This window comes from Lissotriton vulgaris, chromosome 2_1 (assembly GCF_964263255.1).
Source record: "Lissotriton vulgaris chromosome 2_1, aLisVul1.2, whole genome shotgun sequence".
Lineage (NCBI taxonomy): Eukaryota > Metazoa > Chordata > Amphibia > Caudata > Salamandridae > Lissotriton > Lissotriton vulgaris.
In genome coordinates, this window is record NC_141687.1 from 839,977,651 (window position 1) to 840,000,155 (window position 22,505).

Sequence of the window (22,505 nt, forward strand, 5' to 3'; positions counted from 1 at the left end):
TCTGCCATTTTGAGCCTACATTATGCGACATTGCCCCAGCACTGCGTGGTCTTGGTACACTACAGTGTATTTAGATGAGCATGGACAGTGCCAATGCTATCTATCGAGGCACTAGTTTTTACTGGATCAACAAAATAGTCTAGGACATGGATATAAGATGTATGCCTTCCTTGCTGAGAAATGTCTGTCTCATGTACACAACTTTGGTCATTAAAGAACCGAGGTTCTGCATTTGCTTATGTATTTACAAATAGCGATTGTGGCAAAATTCACAGCACCCAAATTCACTCTGTGACGTCTGGTATTAAGGAATGGTGCAACACAGAAACGGAAACACTGCTGCAAAATGTCCCCACGTCCAGTCCTCCAAAAATAAAATAAAATGGATCTACATAATCATATATTTTGTGAGTGGCATACAATCTAACAAGGTGATGAAATATGAGAATTTAGGGCCAAGCATATCATTCTAGAAACCTTTGCCGTCATTTTTCAAATGCTACTTTGTAGCAGATTCTCTTTCCACAGTCTCCCACAGTCGCCGTACTGTACTTATTTTTGTGAAACCCCAAATGGATTTCGTTCCTACCATTTTGGGAGTTCTTCAGGGCAATCGGCAATGTTATGTAGATGTTCCTCTTAGAAAGACAATTGTAGGCTTTTCATTTAGAAGTCACAGATCGCTGTGTAAGCAGGACATGCCTGACTCAGTCCTGTAGTGACCTAACCAACTGCTCAAGTTAAGGCACCAAGACGGTGCATGTTACCAAGTAAATTTGCAGCTGAATGGATGCATCAGTTGGGCAAACAGCGATAAAATTGGCCGTAATAAGCCTCAATAGTGCTATTGTTGCGCGTTGATAGCGCAGAATATGTTAAGTCATCGACCCATGAGATCTACATTCAAAGTCTAGACCACAAGATGGCAAGAAAATGTACTGGTAAAGACGAAGGGAGACGCAGTTGTAGGCGGTGATGTGGCTGATTGTACTTCCGGTTTCAGTGTCTGCATTCAGTTGATGGACGGTGGGCGCAGAAAATAGTTTTGTTAGTTCCACAAACTTTTGAGATGTCCTGAGAGACTGGAGCCCGAGTTGGTGACTACTTAACTATGGATGAGAATTGGTCCCCATTGAAGGCCTACAAAATTAGTGTTACTTAGGCACACTATGCAGGGTTTGGGAAATGAAATTGTCAACAAGGGTCTACAAGGTCCTCTGAGCAGCTCCCCGGCAGCCTTCTCAGTCTAGCCCTCCAGAACATGAATCATTTTTCAATCTTTTCGAAAAATTAAAAATTGGTTTGACCAACCTATTTAGCCTCATAGGAGCGTCGAACGTTCAGCGCCCAGTGCTGAACGTTCGAAGAACGAATGCTGGCCCGTCGGCCAACGGTCGTGCGCAACACTGGCAAGGTAGTGCTTGCGACGACCGTTGGCCGACGGCAGCACTTAAGGGGTTATAATAATTAAGTTTCTCACCTATAACACTTCTGCTCCTTTCTAACCGCTACAGAGGAGCTTCTCTCAGTTAAAGGACAACAGAAGTGTGTGGTCTGCAGCTGGCACGAGTCTTGGAAACAGACAGTGCTGTACACCCTAGCCTCTAGCTGGAGGAAGGTGAGAAGTTGCAGGCACCTTTCTTCCAGAGAAAAAGGTGACCTTATCTTCTGAGCTATGGAGGAGACCCACCAGGAGGGAAGCGTGTGTATCCCACACCCATAGTGCACTGTTGCCACTTGTCTTTGGGCTCCAGGGGTTAGAACAGAGCTCACTGGAGATGCATTTCTCTTCTCCAGGCATGTGCTGTGAGACATCAGCACACTATATTTATTTTTTGCTTACCTATTAGATATTTTTACAGTGTCCTCCTCAACATGGGGTTGTCATCGAGTCCCCCGCTGTGGGCTCAGGACTTGACCCTGCTACGTCACCCCTAACTCCACAAGCCTGCTTCCTTGGCAACGTCTTGCTGCAGGGAGGGGGTTTCAATAACTAACTTGGACAGTGGAGTTAGGGAACTTCTCTGGAGAACTGCCTTACATTGTCTAACATTTGCAGGGCAGTCACCTCACTAGCACCCCCACAGCTTCCACTGTGTGAGAGGTGTCTTGAAGGGGCTCAGACCAGGGCGTGCTTTCTCAATGCGTTCATTGTTGTGTGGGACAGTCTTTAAGTGACCAACCCCGCCCTTCAGGCTTATTGCCATTACAGGGAGCAGCATGGATGTAGGGTTAGACTGGGCTGCCTGGCAACACCCTTCACATTCATGAGGATCCGTCCCAGTGAAACTGGCCACATTAGCACTCAACTCTGTGTAGTGTGTTTGAGAAAGAAGCAGATCTCGCCTGAATCCCAGGCAACACCCACTGGCAAAAGTAAACACCCGCTTCCCTTCGGCTGAAAGAAGAGCCACCTTGGAGATTGACATATTGTCGACTCTAGGCCTGACAGTTTTCTGCCTAACATGCAGGAAGCAAATGTTAGGAATTCAATATCCGAGGAAGTGTAACTTTGTAATGCTGTCTAGTCACCAAGTTAGTAGAGATGAAATAAGACACAAGGACCATCTGATTCACCTTTCCTTTCGTTATCCGACATCAAATGATTGTCACCTGGTGACTTTGACGGTTAAGAAAATGGCAAATTGCAATTTTTCCCCCAAAGAACACAGTCAAGTATTTTTCGTAACCCCCTATACAATCTACATGCACCCTCAGCTCTCGCCCAAGTGCTGGTCAGATACTCTTTGGACTCCCTGTTGACCATCTGTGCACAGACATTCCAGGTATAGCCCTCAATTCTTGCTGCACTCCAGTATCACAAAATTAAGAACCAAACCCCATCTTTTGGCTCACAAGAATGCCCAAACTTCATGACTATAGTGCAGTGATCTTGGCCATCTTCCTTATACTTCTGCCTTCATGGTGCTCTGAACCACAGATTTTACCTTGCACTGAGCATGGTAATGAGCATAACTGTGTATGTTCCAAGGACCCTTGCATAAGCTGTGGACCTGGTTCTGTTATCTTCTGTTGTGGACCACTTTTGGATGTACATAATTTAAATAAGACCACTTTCTGCCTTCCTTTGTTTAAAGACAGCAATATTATCAGTTTCAGCCTTTCGTCTAACGCAAATCTTTTATTCCTTCAGGCAGTGGTCCAGAGAGAATTCTTGTTTTAACCCTGGTGAAGTGGGGGCTCCCATTTCTTCCTAGGAAGCATCATGATTCATACATTTGTTTAGAGGGTTTCATTATGCTGAAGGCCTACTATACCATTGCCATTTAGCTGAGCGCGTGTGCTTCCCTATGACATAGACTGCAGACCATCTACAATGCCACAAGTCATCTTTGAATAAGACCAGAGACTCAGTCGTCCGATGAGATATGTTCATTGGTGATGGTCGGAAATGGCTGCAGTCTAACTCCCCACCCTACCTGTAGCTTCCCAAGGAACTGTATATATGAAATACAACATTTAGCCATATGCTCCTGCATGTATTCTTCGGTTGGTTGAGCAATGAATAATTGTCACCCTCTGAATAAAGGTAAAGAAAATGATCACATATTTTGTTTGGCAATTGGTTGTTTGCAACTATTTAATAACTTTTTAATATTCCAGAAGGTGGTGTTTCTCTGCATGTGGGGTCACAGAAAGCACACTGAGACCATTCAAAGGTAGAAATGTTCTACAGAACAATGATAACACAATGACATTACATGTCATAAAAAGAGTTTGCAGGTTTTCCTTGTAGTTGGTGCAGAATGGTGATTGGTACAGTCAGTCAGAATGGAAATATTACAGGTTACTTGGTTCATCTAGTATGTGGTATAAAGGTGAGAAGATACTGAGAACCCATCAGCATGCTTACTCTTGACCTGCTTCGAATGACCAGTGCGAGTTTGAAGATTTGCTGAGTTGTCTTAAAGCCATACAAAGGTAAACATGTGGTATTGTGAATCAGGTAAAATGGCAATCCAAGACGTTCCAGGTACTTGCTTTCACTGTAACAGGATAAAAAATGTGTAACATCAGGCTGATGAATTAGTCATCTACATAATTTAAAATTAAGGCACACTAGAAAAACGATATCAAAGTCCAGATGGGGGGTGCATTGTGATTCTTTGAGGACTTTGCTTGAGACCTGCAGCAGATACCCTGCACGGTGATGGTGAAATGGCTTGTTTACCTGCCTGGTGTGCTGCCGCCTGGCTCCCTCTATTGGCCCTCTTCGGCCTCAGTGAAGGTGGGAAGCTGCTGGTGGTTCCTTTTGATGGAAGTCACTGGCTCAGCATCCGCCTGTTGCTGGAGCAGCTCAGGCACAGAGGCCACGAGATTGTTGTGGCGGTGCCAGAGATCAACCTACAGATTGGAAAATCCCCAAACTACACAATGAAGATCTACCCTGTACCCTTCAACAAGGAATACCGGGAGTCAGCAATTAAATAAGTTGGTACTCGTGCTTTTACTGAGCAGTCCTTTCCAGAAAAGCTGTTTACTTTGTATCAGCGTCTAACTGACTTCACCGAGATGATGGTCTCCCCATGTCAAAACTTTCTGTATGACCGAGAGCTGATGCAGTACCTGAAGGAGAGCCACTTTAATGCTCTGTTAGTTGATCCTGCGATGCCATGCGGGCAGATAGTGGCGGAATACCTGCCCATACCATCAGTCTTCTTCATGCGGGCGATACCATGTATTCTAAATGATGAGGCTGCTCTGTGCCCAAGTCCAACATCCTACATCCCCAGGAGTTTTACCGGCTACACAGACAAGATGCTCTTTTCTCAGCGGGTGAAGAACATGCTGATCATCCTACCTGAAATGTGGCTTTGCCACTTTATTTATTCTCCGTTCGAGCGCCTGGCTTCACAGTTCCTCCAGAGAGAGGTGACCGCCCTGGAGCTCTTAAACGGGGCATCAGTCTGACTGCTGCGTTATGACTTTGTCGTTGAGTTCCCTCACCCGGTGATGCCCAACATGGTATACATTGGAGGAATCAACTGTGCTGAGAGGAAGTCTCTATCTCAGAAAGATCTAATTAGAGTACAGTGGGCTGAGAGAGGGCTGTTGAGAAGACGTCATGGGCAATCAGTCAATAACAGGGAGATGCTAGGAGAAAAGAAAGTGGGGTGGAAGTGGGTTTCCCTAAGTTGAACCATTAACATTGAGAGTCAGTGTACTTACCAACGTAACTGCTGTGTTGATCTATTGAACCATTCAGTGTACTGTTTGATGCTTTTGGTAAGCAAAAAAATCTAGATTTAAAAAAAAAAAAGGTTCTCGGGTCATATCAATACGTGCATTTCATAGGACACTAAAGAGTTGTTGATTTTAAAGTCATGCCTCGGTTGATCGCGAGGACATCAGATAATACTACGGGGCCTGGCATGAGACCCACTGGCTAAGAGCCCATTCTAGGGCATAACTGTTTACTGAAGTCAAAGATTCAAAGTCCAGAGATAAGATTGTGAGGAGTGGATCAGGCAGGATATCACTGCCTCTCTTTAGCAGACGCTCTGAAGCTCGGCGGTGATTAAGATGGCTTCTATATTCGTCTCCTGGCCGGTGTCTGGGTTCCTTCTTTTGACCCTCTTTAGTCTCGGTGAAAGCGGGAAGCTGCTGGTGGTTCCCCTGGATGGAAGTCACTGGCTCAGCATGCTCCCAGTGGTAGAGGAGCTCAGGCAGAGAGGCCACGAGATAGTTCTGGCAGTGCCAGAGATCAACGTACACATTGGAACGTCCTCCAAAGACTACACAATGAAGACCTACCGTGTGCCTTACACCAAGGAATACTTTGAATCACATATTAAATCATTGGGTACTTTTGTTTTTAATGAGCAGTCCTTTCCAGAAAAAATGTTCACTTTATATCAGCGGATATCCAACCTCACCGATATGATTGTCTCCTCATGTCAAAACTTTCTGTATGACCGAGAGCTGATGCAGTACCTGAAGGAGAGTCACTTTAATGCTCTGTTAGTTGATCCTGCGATGCCATGTGGGCAGATAGTGGCGGAATACCTGTCCATACCGTCAGTCTTTTTCATGAGGGCGATTCCATGTACTCTAAATGATGAGGCTGCTCTGTGCCCAAGTCCAACATCCTACATCCCCAGGAGTTTTACCGGCTACACAGACAAGATGCTCTTTTCTCAGCGGGTGAAGAACATGCTGATCACCCTACCTGAAATGTGGCTTTGCCACCTTATTTATTCTCCGTTCGAGCGCCTGGCTTCGCAGTTCCTCCAGAGAGAGGTGACCGCCCTGGAGCTCTTCAGCGGGGCATCAGTCTGGCTGCTGCGTTATGACTTTGTCGTTGAGTTCCCTCGCCCGGTGATGCCCAACATGGTCTTCATTGGAGGAATCAACTGTGCTGAGAGTAAGAAGAGTCTGCCTCAGGTGTGTGATTTTTTTGTTGTTTTATTAGAACAGAAAGATCGAATTAGAGGGCAGTGGGCTGAGAGAGGGGTGTTGAAAGACATCATGGGCAATCAGTGAATAACGGGGAGATGCTATGAGGAGGGAAAAAAAAGACGAGATAAAAGGCTTCGTTAAAGTGGCGGATTACAACTGTATACATTGTTTTTAAGTAATGATTTTACTGCATTGGTTAACATCAGTGATACCGTGGCAGCACCCAACTCAGTGTCAATGTTCCCAATAACCTTTGACACCAATGTCCACATTATGTGTGTCCCCAGATGCCCTCCGTAGTAGAGTCACTAGCTCAACCCGACCAGTTGCCTCCACAGGCAGTCCTCCCCACCCCACGCCCAAATCATCACCTGTACACTTAACCTAGTACTCCTGCCAAAGGTAGCTCTCAAATCCCAAGGCCCACATCCTAATCTTTACCCACAGCTCCCATTGATCTCAGTACCCAAAGAGGACAATCGAATTTTCTTGCTAACTAAATGTGCATACTTTGGTACAAGTCCATCTGATGTGCCTCTCACTATCCATTTAGAATGATTCTCCCACAGTGAATGGTCATTGGTACTTTTGTGCCGCATAATATTATGCGGAGGGATTATCACGATTACACAACCGCAGGATTTTATCATGATAAATACACTGACACGAAATGTACCCATCAGATTTCCAGCACGGGTTTATATGCCCATCAGAGAGACTGATACACAATATACTCATTCTAAATTCTGTGGCAAAACATTTCCCATCAGAATTAAGGCACCAAAGAAACTGCATTTTTCAGAATTACTGTGCGGGTATATGTCCACTGGCTAATCCCTTTACATTTCCCTGCCACTTAATGTGTCGATCGGAAGTTCCGGTAGAATATGCCCAGCTGAATGCCAGTGCAGGTCCGTTGAATAACTGAGCTTCCAGGATATGTTCATCAGAATTCTGGTGTTACAGATTTTAAGTATCAGAATTATTGTGCGACACATTATCCTCTTATGTTATCACATATGTCCAACAGAAAACCTAATTTGCCTTTGAATATACACATTGGAATTGCAGTGTTTCTTGAGTATGCCCATTATAATTACCGTGCCAGAGAAAATGCAAAGCACAATTATTTTGTAGACAAAATAGCCTTCTTATTAACTCTGTCACAAATTCTGCTTTTTAGAATTTTTGTGCTGCGGAATGCGTCCCGCTTAATTGCCTGCCCATGAATGTGCTCATTGGATGTGCAGTGCTTCTAGAAAGCACACGTCCAAAAGGGGGAATGCATCAAAATTATTATATAGAAAATATAGCCATCATCATTACTTTGCCACGGGGCATGGCCCCTAGATTGGCTGTTTCAGATAAAATGTACATCAGATTTGTTTTTCAGAAAATGCACATTAAAATTACCTGGCACAAAATATGCGCGCAAGGAATACTAAGCGAGCAGAGACAAGCCAGAACTACTGCCCTAGATATTGTGGCATCCGTATTACTGAGTCGACAGGATCCAGACGTCATATTTACTGTGCCAGATGGTCTCAATTTGTTTCAGGACATTTTGGGCAGCGTGACTCTTTAGTCACCACATAACTCTGCCTAATGCCTGATTATGAGATGGTAGATAAAAAGATTTCTTCTGACACTGCAGTGTTTAGACTAACTCCACTTGTACATTTGCAAATCTTTTCCTGTTTATATATCTCTTATGTAACTCATTTAATCCAAAGTCCTTATGTAACGCAACTGGTTCTTTTGTAAAGCGCTCTGACACCTTCGGGGTAATGTTCGTGCTATATAAAATCGCATTAAATAAAATAAAATAAACTTCGAAGGGCTGGCCACGCAGAAACAATTCTTGAGTGGTTATCATGCAGGAAGCCGCATGTTTGTATGAGATGGGAGCCGAGTCACAATTTTGGCTCATAACTAGTAGTCGGCCACAGGGAAGCGTGGATGCCTCTCTGTGTGGGCGACTGTGAGGAAGGGTTATAAGGTGCACTGAGGTGAATGGGTGGACAGGTGGGAGGGCATAGGATAAATAAGAGCTGTGTTTGTGAGGACAGGTTGAGGTGATCATTAACCAGCCCTTTTAGAAAGAGTTGACTCGTTGACTGGGAAGTTTTTTTAATGTATTTTTATGAGATTAGAGTAGGTCTGACAGTAAAAGAGATGAAAAGTACACATTAAATGTATATGCAAAGAAAAAGGTAACTTTATAAAGCCAAGTTTTATTAAAAATAAAAGGGTAAGGACTCTTGTGACCCCTGCGTCCATGCTTCACTACGGCGACAGCTGCGCTGCAGGCCATTCCGGAATTTTGTCTCCAGTACTTGCCACCTACAAATGTATTCTTCTGAAATGGAAGCACACCAGGACTACAGCACCCAGAATGCATTTGCGGCCACACAATTGTTCAGTACTTAGAGGTAATCACCCTATGCCTCACAATGTACTCTGTCCATACAGGCCAACAGACCCGATTCAGGCGGGAGGCTCACAATCTTTAAAGCTTTAATGTAGGTTCCTCCGGCCTGGAAATGCCCCCCTTAAATACAAGTCAGTGTGGAAAATAAATCCTACCGATCAATTTTTTAAATTCCTTCCTTCTCTCTAAAGGTTGGCATGTAAGGTGTTCCAATTTGGATCACAGTTATAAAGAAAGAACGAATACCCCCTAAAGAAAACTCAGCTCTGCCCTCGACTGCAGCTGCTTCCACTGAAGGTTGACATGACAATTATGCTCTGGTTTACTCAGTGGAAGATAGTCCGCCAGTGATTGACAGTCTGATTCCTTGAGACTCCTCAAGCCCTCAGTCGGCATAGAGAGTGAAGTCTTAAGGGGCCAGGCTCAATGCTGTGTTATGCGTATCCTTCCTAATCTGACTTTCGGCCACTGCTCCAAAGGAATATGTTGGAGACTTTGGCTTAGCTGGAGAAAGGGTAATGGAAGGCGATTTCCCCACTCTATAGGGTTCAGGACCACTCTTTCCCTCGCCTCTCCTCATCTTTAGCAGGGAGGAGTGGATGTCGAATTACAGACTGCGAGACAGGATAAGTCTCACATGACCACCCGCATCTTTGTCTCCTCGCCTCTCTGAACTCATATCGCCACGCTTGCAGCAGCATACCTATCCTCTTACCTCAAAAGTTAGGTTGAAGTCGGGAGTTTTAAGAGCGTGATCCCATTAAGATCAATCAGGAATTAATGCTTTTTGGAGGGTCCTGTAGGTCATGTCAAATGTGTGTGAGTCAATTGAAGTCTATGGCGGCATTTTGTCTGCCAGGACGTGTTATTGAAGTAAGAAGTGGGTGATATCTGGTGAATGCAGGTGAAAATTGACAGATCTGCAGGGGCACTTCCCTCCAATTAACAACACACACGTTGAACACAATGTAGTGGTTGGTAGTCTATTCACCATCCAACAATGATCCCAAATAGTTGGCTGTTGATGAGCTCAAAACAGAATGCAGAATAATAAAAAAACTCACAACAGAGCACACTGGACGAGGCTGCGCAGGACAGATGCAACTGGTGATTGGATGTCGCTGTTCATACAACCTTCAACTATCGAAGAATATTCTTGCTCAAGAGGATATGCCACTCGCTACTCTATAAAAGCATGCATTAAGAAAGAAAAAATAAACATGTAGGAAACATAACCTGAACATGCATTTACCTGGCTATGAAGACAAGCAGCAGCACTTATTATTTGCTTCTTACCATGCAGATACATATTTCCAAGAATATTCATATTCCAAGCAGACACAGCGCAATTTGGTCCAGTATACTGGCCTCCACCACATCGCCTACACTCAGACAAAAAGACTCCTTCTGCCCTGTAAACGTTTGGAAATTCACTCACTGGATAACAGAAAGGTGTTGTAACTAAATATTGTGCGCCATGTAGAGGCCACATACCAACTACTATGTAGGTAGGGAAACGAAGCATGAGCAGCACGGGAGGGTGGCTGCAATAGAGCAAACTCTGTAAAGCAGATAAAAAAGGCTGTAAATTAGTGGCTGATTTCTTAACAAAAAACTTCTCATGAATACATGTTCATTTGTACAAATAACAATTTGCTGGAATAAAAATAAGCAATAATGGATGCTCAAGATCCAGATGCGCATAAATAAAGATTTCCTTATTCTTAAATTGGGGCAGTCAAAGGTTGATTATGTTGTAAAATTCCTTCTTCATAGGCTAGCGTGGCCAACTGATGTATCTAGGACACAAACCCACGGCTGAGAGGCTGGAAAATGCTAGGCTTCTGTTCCTTCTGGTGCAGCTCCTTGCTATGGCAATCCTTTAGGGTTTCTGAAGAGGTCCTGTAATGGTTGCTAGGAAGAAGAGTCATCTACATTAATTGCCTCAGGACAGAATGGAAGAGCGCATTGGCCTGGCACAAAGATGTTTATGTGATAGCACCTAACTAAGCTGTCAAGGAATCATGAGATCTCAGGAAAAACTTTTGGGCGCCCTCCTGTTGTTTGAAGTATGCCTGGTTTAGAAGAGTGCTGTACACAGGCTTTGGTGCTGCACCGAAGAATGTGGTATTGCAAGAAATTTAGAGGAGAGATGCAGTTGAGCATTTGAATACCTACAGTTTTTATTAGGGATTTAACTATGTGCATAGGAGAGAAAGGTTTTAATACTTTTCAGAGTGCACAATGGATTGCCATTATTATAGCAAGGAGTGAGTTCCATACTTTGCCATTTGTGGTGCGATGAAGTTTCCACCAGTCTGAGATTTTTTATAAAGGAAATGATTTGCTAAAGAGAGGAGCCAACCCAAATAGAAGTCCTCTGCTTTGGTGGAAGGTAGAGCTTGGGCTGAGGGAAGAGAGGGCCAGTGCAGTGAATGGCACGAGGAGCTGTGCACATTGCATGGGGACAGGTCTAGCCTTGGCAACCGGTGTAAGGACTCAAGAGTAGATGAGATATAAGTCTTGAAATTAAGATTAAGAAGTTATGTGGCAGCTGGTAGTTTCTTAGTGGCGTAACACGGGGCCCGCAGCCCGCTCGGTGCGGGGGTGGGGTGGAATCAAGCTCCAGCCCTCAGCACAATACTCTGTAGAGATCCGGATTGTGTCCGGAGTGGGCCCCTCACGTATCTTGCAGGGCGCCCCCCTCAAGTTTCGGTACGCTAGGGCAGGGCCGGCGCTAGGCATGGGCAGCATGGGCGGCTGCCCAGGGCCCCGAGCTCAGCCCATCAACAGGGGGCCTCGCAAAAGTGTTTCCCCACCACCCTCGCGCCTGTGATGAGCACTGCGTGGCCCAGGGAAGGGCTGCCTCTCCTCTGGGCTTCGCATGCATGTGTAAGAATAGGAGAAGAGGCCCCCTCCCCTGTGCCTCGCAGCACTGGTTAATGGCTGTTAACCCCCAGGGAGGGGCCCCCTTTTCCCCAGGGCCGTGCAGCCCACATGTAGTGCGAGGCCCATCTGCATTTGCAGCTTTGACCTGTAATTGAGGACAGGGTCGGATTGCAAGGCAAGCAGTAGAGCATTGGCCGATCGGCCGGTGCTGAAAGGTGTGACATGTAGGCCGGTTGTTAAAGGGCCTCAACTTCATTCCTGCCCCCCAGGCCATCACACTTCTGGCTTTTGTGCGCGGGGCGAAGGTGTTAAGTGTGGCAATCTGCCTTAATTGTGGCGAGGTGTTGATTTAAGTATTGTGTCATTCTCTCCTCAGCCCCCCAAGTGTCAGACCGCTCCCCTGCCAGGCAATGGTGGGTGGGGGCAGGTGGGAGTATGCCGGGCCGTCACTGAGGGAGAAGGTTTTTGGCTATGGGCAATTGGCACCTTAGCCTCCATCTTAGCTGCCAAGGTTTCAAATTGCTATGTGTGAAATTTTCATAATTCAGTGTCATTATGAGAGACATTTCAACGACCATGAGTGACCCTTTCTAGTACGCAAAATCAAGCAACAATGAGGAGGAAAACATATAAAATAACGTGGGACCCAGCCCAAACAGGGTGTGTGAAGACCCAAGTGAGGCACGAAAACATCACGGACCTGTCTGGACATCTGTGTTGATGGGCAGGCCGGCAGAATCCTGTCTTCCAGCCTTTGGCGACTCGCACTGGGTTCCCTGGCTCCACCCTTGAAATGAATGATGCTGTTGTTTAGAGCATCAGTCTATCAAGGGCCTCTCTGCCACGTGGGACACAGCCCTAACAAACAACACACTCCTCCGGTGCCTACTGTTGCCGGGCGGGCTGGCCACCAGAAAAACAAAATACAGATTGCCAGCCCATGTGGTAGGCCCCCCTCCACGCTGGCAAACTCGGGGCCTCTGACATCACGTGAGTGACCTGGGCCAACTGGGAACGGGGACGGACCTATGTCAGAGAGGGCCCAACAACATGAACAGGTGTCATTTATATATACATTCGATTGGATCAATCCACCTATGTCACTCTACAGAGTAACAACTTTAAAGTAACACCGGCAGGAACGACTGCAGCTACCTGATGGGATTGTGCGCTGCACTGGCATCATCACTGTCTATTACAAACACACACAGGCTCACAGTGCCTGGTACTTACGGTCTTGGGCACGGCCGTAGATGAGTCTGAGTCAGTACGGAGTCCGACTGTGGCGCATGCAGGCAGGGACTCTGGCCTGCTTAGTGTACATCTGAAGGGCGCCGCTTCGCTATTTCAAGGCATTACTACACACCTATTCTTGAATTACTTTAACAGCAGGCACTTGCTCACTTTGTGAAAGGAGAGGAGCGGCAATTCAGCATGGGGCGCCTCGTGGCCGCAGCGACTTCCGCCGCAAATGTCATCTGCTCGGGCATACTTCAGTGACTCCACTAGGGCGGAGGAGCGTCACCCCACTGCTTTCTCGCAGAGCGAGAAGCAGAAATATAAAATGCAAAAACTACCATTTTATGTTTCTGCTACTCACACTGCGAGAAAGCAGAAGCGTTTGGTTGGGGGCAGGCGGGTCTGCTTTAGGGCAGGGGAGGAGTGCCTTGCCCCCTGCTAAGGGCCCTGACTGTTTGGTCGGCCCTCCGGGACCGACCTAACCAGTCATGCACACTCTGGCCTTTCTCCATGTAGGCGCCAATGCACCCTACATGGAGAAAATGGCCTCCCCATAGGCGCCTGGCTGGTCGGCGTCCCAACCAATCACAATGCTGCCATTGGGAAGGGAGGCTGCCTGCTTCCTGTTCCTGCCAGAGGGAGGAAAGAAAGAGAGCAGGTCAGGAGCAGAGATGACACGAGACCTGGGAAGGTAAGTTTATTTAATTTTTTAAATAACCCCTGCGAGACCTCCCACCCGCGAGTCATGCTAGCCGCGACTGGATTTTACATGCAAATTAGAGGGGCCTCACATCTTCCCTTTCGCCCGGGGCCCCAGAAGTTCTAGGACCGGCCCTGCGCTAGGGTAGTTTCTGGATCTAATGCTGGCATGATCCATACGGAAAAAGTGCTATGTTGATGACAGCTTGTACCCTTTGAGGGAACGGTAGATAAAGAAAATTTAATATAGATTTCTCAGCATGTAAAATTAATCCTTGTAACTTGAGGCATTGAGGAAAGATTTGGTTCCACAAACACACAGTTTGCAAATTCCTTACGTGGTGTGCTGTGTTAGAAGGTAGGACAACCTCTTTTACCCAGATAGTGGTTAGGGGGAATGTGGTATATTTACAATATCTCCATTTTTTGTGTATAAGATCAAGCGGAGTCATTAGCTCCTAAAGGTCAGCAGCAAGGGAACATTGACATATGGCACAGAAATCAAGATCAGATGGGTACTCAGGTTTTAGAATAATTTTTATGTCATTGGTTTAATTGTAGCTGTTGAGGGTTTTGGAAGAAATGCGTTCCAGTAGCGGGCTTTGGAACACTTTAAAGAGGAGCGAATAATGGGGAATCCTTGAGAAACTCAGGGTGTTGAAGGAAAAGGAGAAGAATGTGCTAGAATGATGGATTTGTTAGTGAGGGTGAAGTACCATAGTTTGTACTACTCTAGGTATGAGTCTCTCAAACAGAGTAGGATGAACAACCATAACAAAGGCTGCATAAATGTCTGATAGCGCCTTTACTCAATTTGAGTCCATTGTATTACAGATGAAGTCCAGTGCTAAATATCAGTGCAGAATGAGAGTCCTTCGGCGTGCTTACTCTTGACCTGCTTTAGATTACCAGTGGGAGTTGGAAGATTTGCTGAGTTGCCTTAACCCATATAAAGGGATACTTGGTACTGTGAATCAGGTAAAATGGCAATCCAAGACGTTACATGTACTTGCTTTCACTGTAAAAGGTAAACAATGTTCAACGTCATGCTGATGGATTCATCATCTGCATGTTTTAAATGTAGAACTGACTGGAGAAGTGATAGCAGAGTTCAGAGAGGAGGTGCATTGTGATTGTATGATGATTGCCCTCTTCTTGAGATCTACAGCAGATATCTTGCACAGTGATGGTGACATGGATTGTTTACCTGCCTTGTGTGCTGCCGCCTGGCTCCCTCTATTGAGCCTCTTCGGCCTCAGTGAAGGCGGGAAGCTGCTGGTCGTTCCATTTGATAGAAGTCACTGACTCCGCATCAGCCCGTTCCTGGAGCAGCTCAGGCAGAGAAGCCATGAGATTGTTTTGGTGGTACAAAGAACAAAATATGAGGGGGGTCCGAGGGGAAGTAATGTTTACAGACCAGCTTGCAACCTGTCCCCCCACCATAGTTTGAAACATCAACTCACATCAGAGAACCCGGCAGCCATATGTGAAAATCAAGTATTTTACATTCTGCTGAACTCTAACCGGCCCAGACAGACTTCTTGACGGTTAGTTTTCCAACACGTTCTCCTCTATCTCCAGGATGATGCCTGTCTCTGGGAGCATCAAGCATTTCAGTTGCGACATGTTCACATCTAAAACCGACACAGGCTTCATTGATCAAACTCTAAACCTGGTTGTCCGCTAAAACACATGGTCCTAGGTACACAGATTGGCATCCGGTTTCCGGTCTTTACAAAACAACCAATCATCATGAACTATACCTGTCAAGCGATTTCTCAATCCGGTCCGCTTCCGTCTGGTTCTTATCAGACGTAGCAGCAGCGTTTGCCCTTTGTGTTTCCGGTTCTTGCAATGAACCAATCATCGTCGTACACTTCCGTTAACACACAAAAAACCGGCTCCTCTCTGGTCCGCAAATGGTCGTCATAGCCCGCCTAAACGGATATGCTCACCACCTTCCCCTCGGCTCAGATGACAGACCGAAGCAACGACAGACAGGTTGGTGATACTCTATCCAGACTCTTCAAAACCAGGCTCAAGATCCCCTCTGTGTTGAGCCCCACATTTCATGCCATACTTAAAAATAACGAATTTCTAACATGCAGGACATGCTTCTTGAGGCACATTTTTAAGATCAAAGTATTTGTGTCCCTCTCTTCCACACTTTTTACGCCATAATTACACACACTCGTGAAGCGAGCTGTATGAGAATTTTTCTCATTACATCCGAGCGCTTTAAAGTCACATCAACCAGAGGCGCCTTGTATCTGTCTCCATCTCTGTGCCTTCGCTGCAATCCTGCCAGCAGTCATTGCCTACATTGAGTTACACCATAAGTATCACACAACGCACTTTATGGAGAGGTTCATACAGGTTATTCTTTCATGTTTTTTTACCCTTGTTTAGAGCGTGGCCTCTTTGCCCTGAGCGAGCGCCAGGCGAGGTGAGGTCTTCTCCATAACGTGTATGGGTGAGTTAATCATACCGAACCGTGGTACACTGATTTACACACATTTGGTGTTTTCTAATATGCTGACATCTGTTCTGTTCTGTGTGTATCTTTGTTTTTCATTTTTCCTTAGGAGAGTTTGTGTTATAACGATATGAGACTACCATAGAGTAAAAGTTTACCAGTAGGTCTACATTATCATCACTTATTGTGTTTTAAATCACTGTTGCAGTAGTGTACATCATAGGTCCTGATGAAAGCCTGTCTAGGCTGAAACATGTCGACCAATAAATATCTATGACGGATAGTAATTCTTTCCATACTATCTTCACTCTGCTTTTAATCATGCCGTTATGATGGTCACACCCAAAAAGCAGTTTTTTGTAATCTTAACAGGTATTTTTAAATATCACCACATTTACTTTTCACACTTTTTGAGCACTGCAACCTTTCCCTTCAGCCTACTAATTCTACCTACTGGCTGTCCTTCTCACTGGAGGATCCGATACTAGCACTCCTCGAAAGAGATCTGATGAGGTGTCTAGCGGATACCGGTTTCTAATTTCTAACCCAGATGACGAGGCTCCGCCAATGGGTGGGCTGATGGGTATTTTCACACTCCCTTCTCTCCTCTGGACTATCCTTTTTACACACTACAATTGAGTGTTTAGTATCCTTATAGGATCTTCGGAGACCCTTGGCATCCTTCTTGTGTTGTCTAATTGTTTTGGTGGTGCCAGAGATCAACATACAAATAGGAACATCCCACTACTACACCGTGAAGACCCTCCCTGTGCACTTCAACAAGGAATACCTGGAGTCCGCAATTAAATCAGTTGGTATGCGTGCTTTTACTGAGCAGTCCTTTCCAGAAAAGATGGTTACTTTGTATCGACGGCTATCCAAGGTCACCGAGATGATGGTCTCCTCGTGTCAACACTTTCTAGATGACAGAGAGCTGATCCACTCTTTAAATAAATCAAATGAATTTCGTTGCGCGCACTGCATTCCCAAATGCAATGCAGTGCGTACAACGAAATTCGTTTGATTTATTTAAATGTTTACTTACCTGCAAACCTCCATTATCCATACATTACTTACCCCCACCCTGCCCCTCCCCACGTCACCGCCCCGCCAGGTACTCCCCTACCGACCGCGGCTGTTTAATCCACATAAGATTTATTGACCAAAAATTACACTACATGGGTGCCCCTTGTAGAGAGTCGGGAAATTCGATTATCTTGGAATTTGATTCTTTGACCCTATCAAACGAATTGATAATATTTCTGCTTTACTTAACCAGAGGCCATTTGCTTTAATTAAATTTTGCTCAGAGAACCTCTAATCATCCTGTCTCACCAGCACTAGAGATAAATAGAACACAAGCAGCAAGCACAGCTTTGTATGGCTTAGAGATATGGGGTCATTGCGACTCTCGCAAACTCGAAAAAGTGGAAAATACCTTTCTCCGCTCTCTTTTGACACTTCCCCAAAGCTCCCCTATGCTACCAGTCCGACTAAACTTGACCCTGAAATCTATAGTCGATCACATGAAATTGTGCCAATTTTGTTCTGGGTTTGAGTTTGGATGGTAGAAAATCTCTGCCCTTATAGAGAGAGTTTAATAGATGTTCTGGAAAACTCGGGTGCATCTAAAATTCTTTGGTTAGGTTATGTAAAGAAGTCACTTAACAAGGTGGGGCTTGCAGCCTTTTTGGCTACACACAGGCTCTTTGCCTGTCAATGCCAAATACGTTGTGAAGGATAGATTTCGGTATTGAAATCATGGAACATTTTTTTCTTTATCTTTCCGGGGTCGACTGACCAGTGATTTTCTCTTAATTAAATGGGACTACAAATTTCATGCTTTTTAGATTATATTAAGTCATGGTTAGCTAGAACCCTTTATATAAAGTGCAGTTTGCTAACTTTACCGACCGCTTCCTATTGCAGTAATTGTCAAATTGATGGTCAAATCTCCAGCACTTTTCAATCCAGCAAGTCCCAGGATGAAACTGAAGGGCATATTTATTTTTTATGTAAAGCATCTTGTAGAGCAAGATCCAAATAGGTAAAGCCACTTTGTAAACTATATGAGATAAGGCAGTATCTTGTAGCATTTAAAAAATTGTTAGGCTTATACGAACCCTACGGTTGCGTTTGCTGTAGCCAGATGTTTATGCTCTACTTGGGTCATTAGATTTAAAGCTTTTAAAATTATTCCTACGTATTTATCCTTTTAACAATTGTTTACGGACCTTGCTACATTACACAATCACACTTTATTGATGTTTGGGAATGGTTCTCATTGGATCGACTTGTGACAAATTGGGGCTAGTTGAAGTATGATGGAATGGGCAAGATGTGATCTGTTTATTTTTAATTCTTTGAATGAATTTTAAGATGGGTTTGTTTCATGATATTTTAATGTTTTATATATTTTTTTCAATGAATGCAGAATCCGGAATCATAATAAATAAATAAAATGATTCACAGTAGCTGTAAGTAGAAAACTAGGGGGCTCCTGAGTCCACCCGCCATCGTTGCGGTGGTTGGGACCCCCGCCAGTGATGCGGCGGTCCCACCACACATGCAGGCCCTTAACATTGCGGACGGTGCTGCTGGATGCAGCACCATTCGCAATTTCAAAATAGCATGCACTGCATTTCCCTGCACTGCGTGGCAGGCACCATGTAGTGCCTGCCACGCAGTGCAGGGAAATGCAGGGGGTTACCATGGGTACCCACTCAGTGCAGCAACACCCCCCCAAACAAGGAGGGTATGTAACAGGCCCCCAAACAAAGTCCCCGCCAGCCTTTCCATCGCGGCCATGGAAAAGCCTTTCTTTACCCACATTCTAATTTAGTGGACGGTGCCTGCTAGACACCGCCACCATTTTAGGTGCCCTTCACCGGCCAGGCAATTGGCGGTGAAGCGGCGTACGGACTTTGTGCCTGCCGCAGTACCCACGCCATCCTAATTGGGCATGGGTAAACTGCTTAGTGATGGCGGAAGGACCGCAGCTGCCAGGCCGGTGTTAATGGGCCTTCTGCCATCCTAATCGGCCCCTAGGTTTTTAGATCTCTTCCGAAATCAAGATTGTTACAAATAACTCTTATTCTTGCAGGAAGAGTTCTGTAGCTTAGCTATTGAGACTGAGAGGACTTTCTGAATGACGAGATGGGTAGGAGTGAACCTAAACCGGAAGTAAATGTTATGGACTGATACTAGGTTTACCCAGATACGATAAGCTATGCACATCGCCTTAAAATGGAAAGATGTGGCACAGCGGCCAGAGCAGCTGAATCTGGAGCATAGGGCTCATGGTTCGATCGCCGCCGGCAGCTCAGCTCAGCATCCTGTGACTTTGGGCACTAGCTCACTTAATCTCCCCTACAGTCCCCAGCACCTTGAAACCCTGAAGGGGGTGATATGCTCGCACTTTACAAATAGGATTTCATTCATTTCAAAATGATTCGTCTGGCCACTAGGACCCCGTGTATATTGACTGAAGTGCAGGAGAAATGATGTTGAGGATCTGTCTAGCACCTGCATCCTGGATTCTCTGTAGCCTCTTAATCAGTATGTAGGATACTCCAGGGCATATATTTGTGGTGTAGTCTAGAAAGAAGATAACTAACTGATGGGGGCTTGTAACATTTGTGGGAACCCTAATTGGAGAAGATGTGACATAGTCATCTCCTAATGTATAATGTTCTCTTCTTGATTTGGCTCACTTTAGGTGTAAACGAAAGTTCCACAGCCTTGGTCACTCCTAGATTCCTTAACTGGAGTGAGGGGTTAGCTTTTGGGCATGTCTTTGGATGGGTGGTAAACGGTCCTTTTACCACAGGCTAGAACTGCGTAAATAAATGTTACATTAATCTATGCACTATAGTTATACTATTTGTTCTGTGTCTCTTGTTGAATGAAGGTAAATGGTTCGTAGATACGGTATTTGATTTGTTGAGAGGCGAGCCAGACTTGAGAGTGGCTGAAAAGGATGGAGTAGACTCATTTAAGGTTTATTGATGGATTATATTGGATAATGGCTGACTAGACCCTATTATGGGTTAGTATGAAGCGTTGTGTGCATGGAAGCACAGTGCTGTTTGTTTTGTTCCTCTAGGCCCATTTCTCGCTGAAAGGGAATATTTCTCACCATGTTTTCCCATACCTCGCATGTCACGCAGTTTGGTGCTTACTTTCCTCCATGTTAAAGAACAGTAGATGTTTCAGCACCCAGGCTAATGTGCTGCATAGCTAAATACATATAAGGTCCCAAAGGCGAGACCGATTGCATTGCAAATGCTTGTTTTTAACCCCTCAGAGACACACACGAAGAATGTGCATTTCCTTAAGGATTCAAAGAGTTGCAAATGTGTAAATAATTTTGAAAGGTGGGTTGGGGCTTATTTGTTGGAGAATATTTGTGCAAATGAAGAGAGTTCAAAACTATTTACCAGGGGTTAGATAAAAGGTCAAAAGGGTCGCAAAAAATATTTGCCTTCACTGTCATTCTTTGACTAGCATGTGTTGAGCCAAATTTTAACTCAACATTTACCTTCTACATTAATATAACTTCCCTTCTCAGCGAATGCTTATTTTCAATCGTAGCACAATTATTTCACTTTTTTCCATGACCTTTAATTCTGACCCAGTTATTGCATTTTTGTATTGTGGTCTGGGGATACTTTGATGGCATATTACTATTTCTTGGCACGTCAAGCTTGTTACTGATAATAATACTATTACCCCTAAAGCAACAATTCCTACTCCTCCAACTGCTCTGACTGCTACACCTAATTTCACTACTGCAAGTGCTACAACGGCTACTAGTACTACTTGAAATCATATCAGAGGGGCTCAGCAAAATACCTTTGGATATTTTTTCAGGAAAAATCATTTCAGATTGGCAACATTTATAGTTCATTTTGCCAATTCCTACTAACTTTGTAGTCTCCTTCAAAAACAAATCCATTAACTTTGACCTGCGCCCAATGCTAGGCCCTAAACACGATGTAAGTGACAATGTTGAAAATGGATTCTGCCTTAGTATGCAGAGGTGAATGGCATTTGTTTACCTGCCTTTGTTCTGTAAATGGTGGCACTGTCACATGATTACAATTTCCTCCACATACAGCTCACTGGAAAATGAGCAATTCTGATAAATTACCTTTGGCTGGTGTCCTTTGTTAAACTTTAATCTTAGCTCATCTGAGGCATCCTGTCCCCCCACATCACCACCCTGACCACGCAGCTGGGGAGGGGCCTAATATGCCAGTCCTGTTTAGTGGGCAGCCTCCTTTAAACAATCACCATCATTTTTTTTGATTAGTGGTGGCAATTGCATTCGGTAGTTTGAGATCTTATGTCTGTTTGTTTCTCGCGCCTTGATGCCCTTTTGGGGCAAAGTCTGCGCGTTATAAAATTCTTTTCATTCATTCAATTGAGTGGGTGATTCTCTTTTGCTGGGGAGTGCCTGTTCTTTACCAAGGATTGTTTTTCCAAACCCTACTTTCTCAGCTGCTGTTTCTCGAGGTTGTCTTACTTGAGGTTGCACACTAGTAACGTCAAGTTAATGTATCCATATAATAAGGTCACCTGCGATGGGGTGATTAGTAGCTGTATTTATTGGTAACTGCAGCCTAGGGTAGACACCGCTCCACCCTGTTTCAAGACGATGCAAAAATACATCCACAAATTGGCATTCTCTCTGGAGAAAAAGAGGCACACCCATCACATTAGTTCAGAAATATGTTATCAAGTTTTGTCAAATTATGTTTTGTTTAGGAAAAATAAAAGTACTGTTGTGCACTTTTGGGCAATTCTTTTTGGAGACTTTTTGTTTGAACTGTGTAGTAAGTTTGTGACTCCGAACTGCTACAATCACCCAGAAACCTTTAGTTTGCTAAACACTGTTTAATAATATTTCTGCTCTGTTAAAATGATTTGCCGCCGGAACTGGGGGCGATTGTGGTTGTCGGTGATGAGGAGTACCAAGTGCTTGAAAAATAAATTCAGGAGGGGGTCCTTACGGCTGGAAATTTTGTCAGGGGGGTCTCGGCATCCAAAAGTTTGAAGACCTCTGCTCTAGGGTGTACACTTGTCAGTTGCTCGGTTTTAGGTGGTATGTTTCGAGACATTTATTTCCATTATGTAAAGTAGCACCAAAAAAACATAAAGTGGTAGGTTTTTACTAAAGTTCTTCAGGATGAAAGTTACAGGTTGGTGAGAGCATGTAGATGCGTTGGCCTGCCTTGAATGAATGCACTGTTGACAAAAATGCACTTAGAGCAGGCTGCTTTGAGTTCACTTGTGTTAGACAGTCTTCCGAGAGTGCCACTCAAATTGTCATGTATAACTTGTAACTAC

General features: G+C 44.8%; 1 protein-coding gene and 1 pseudogene across 7 annotated transcripts in view; both read left to right on the forward strand.

Moving 5' to 3' along the window:
• Positions 1–22,505, forward strand: part of LOC147731260 (UDP-glucuronosyltransferase 1A5-like) — a 629,871-nt gene that overhangs the window by 516,340 nt on the left and 91,026 nt on the right. Inside the window, exon 1 of one of the 7 annotated variants that reach the window (XM_086956277.1) lies at positions 5,438–6,405. The exons of the other annotated variants lie outside the window; for them this stretch is intronic. Coding sequence (XP_086812403.1) covers positions 5,545–6,405 — 861 coding nt within the window. The 5' untranslated portion in view covers positions 5,438–5,544. Of the gene's footprint in view, positions 1–5,437; positions 6,406–22,505 lie in introns of those variants that run through there. 7 annotated transcript variants of the gene reach the window in all.
• On the forward strand, positions 4,173–5,160 carry LOC147731264 (UDP-glucuronosyltransferase 1A1 pseudogene; annotated as a pseudogene).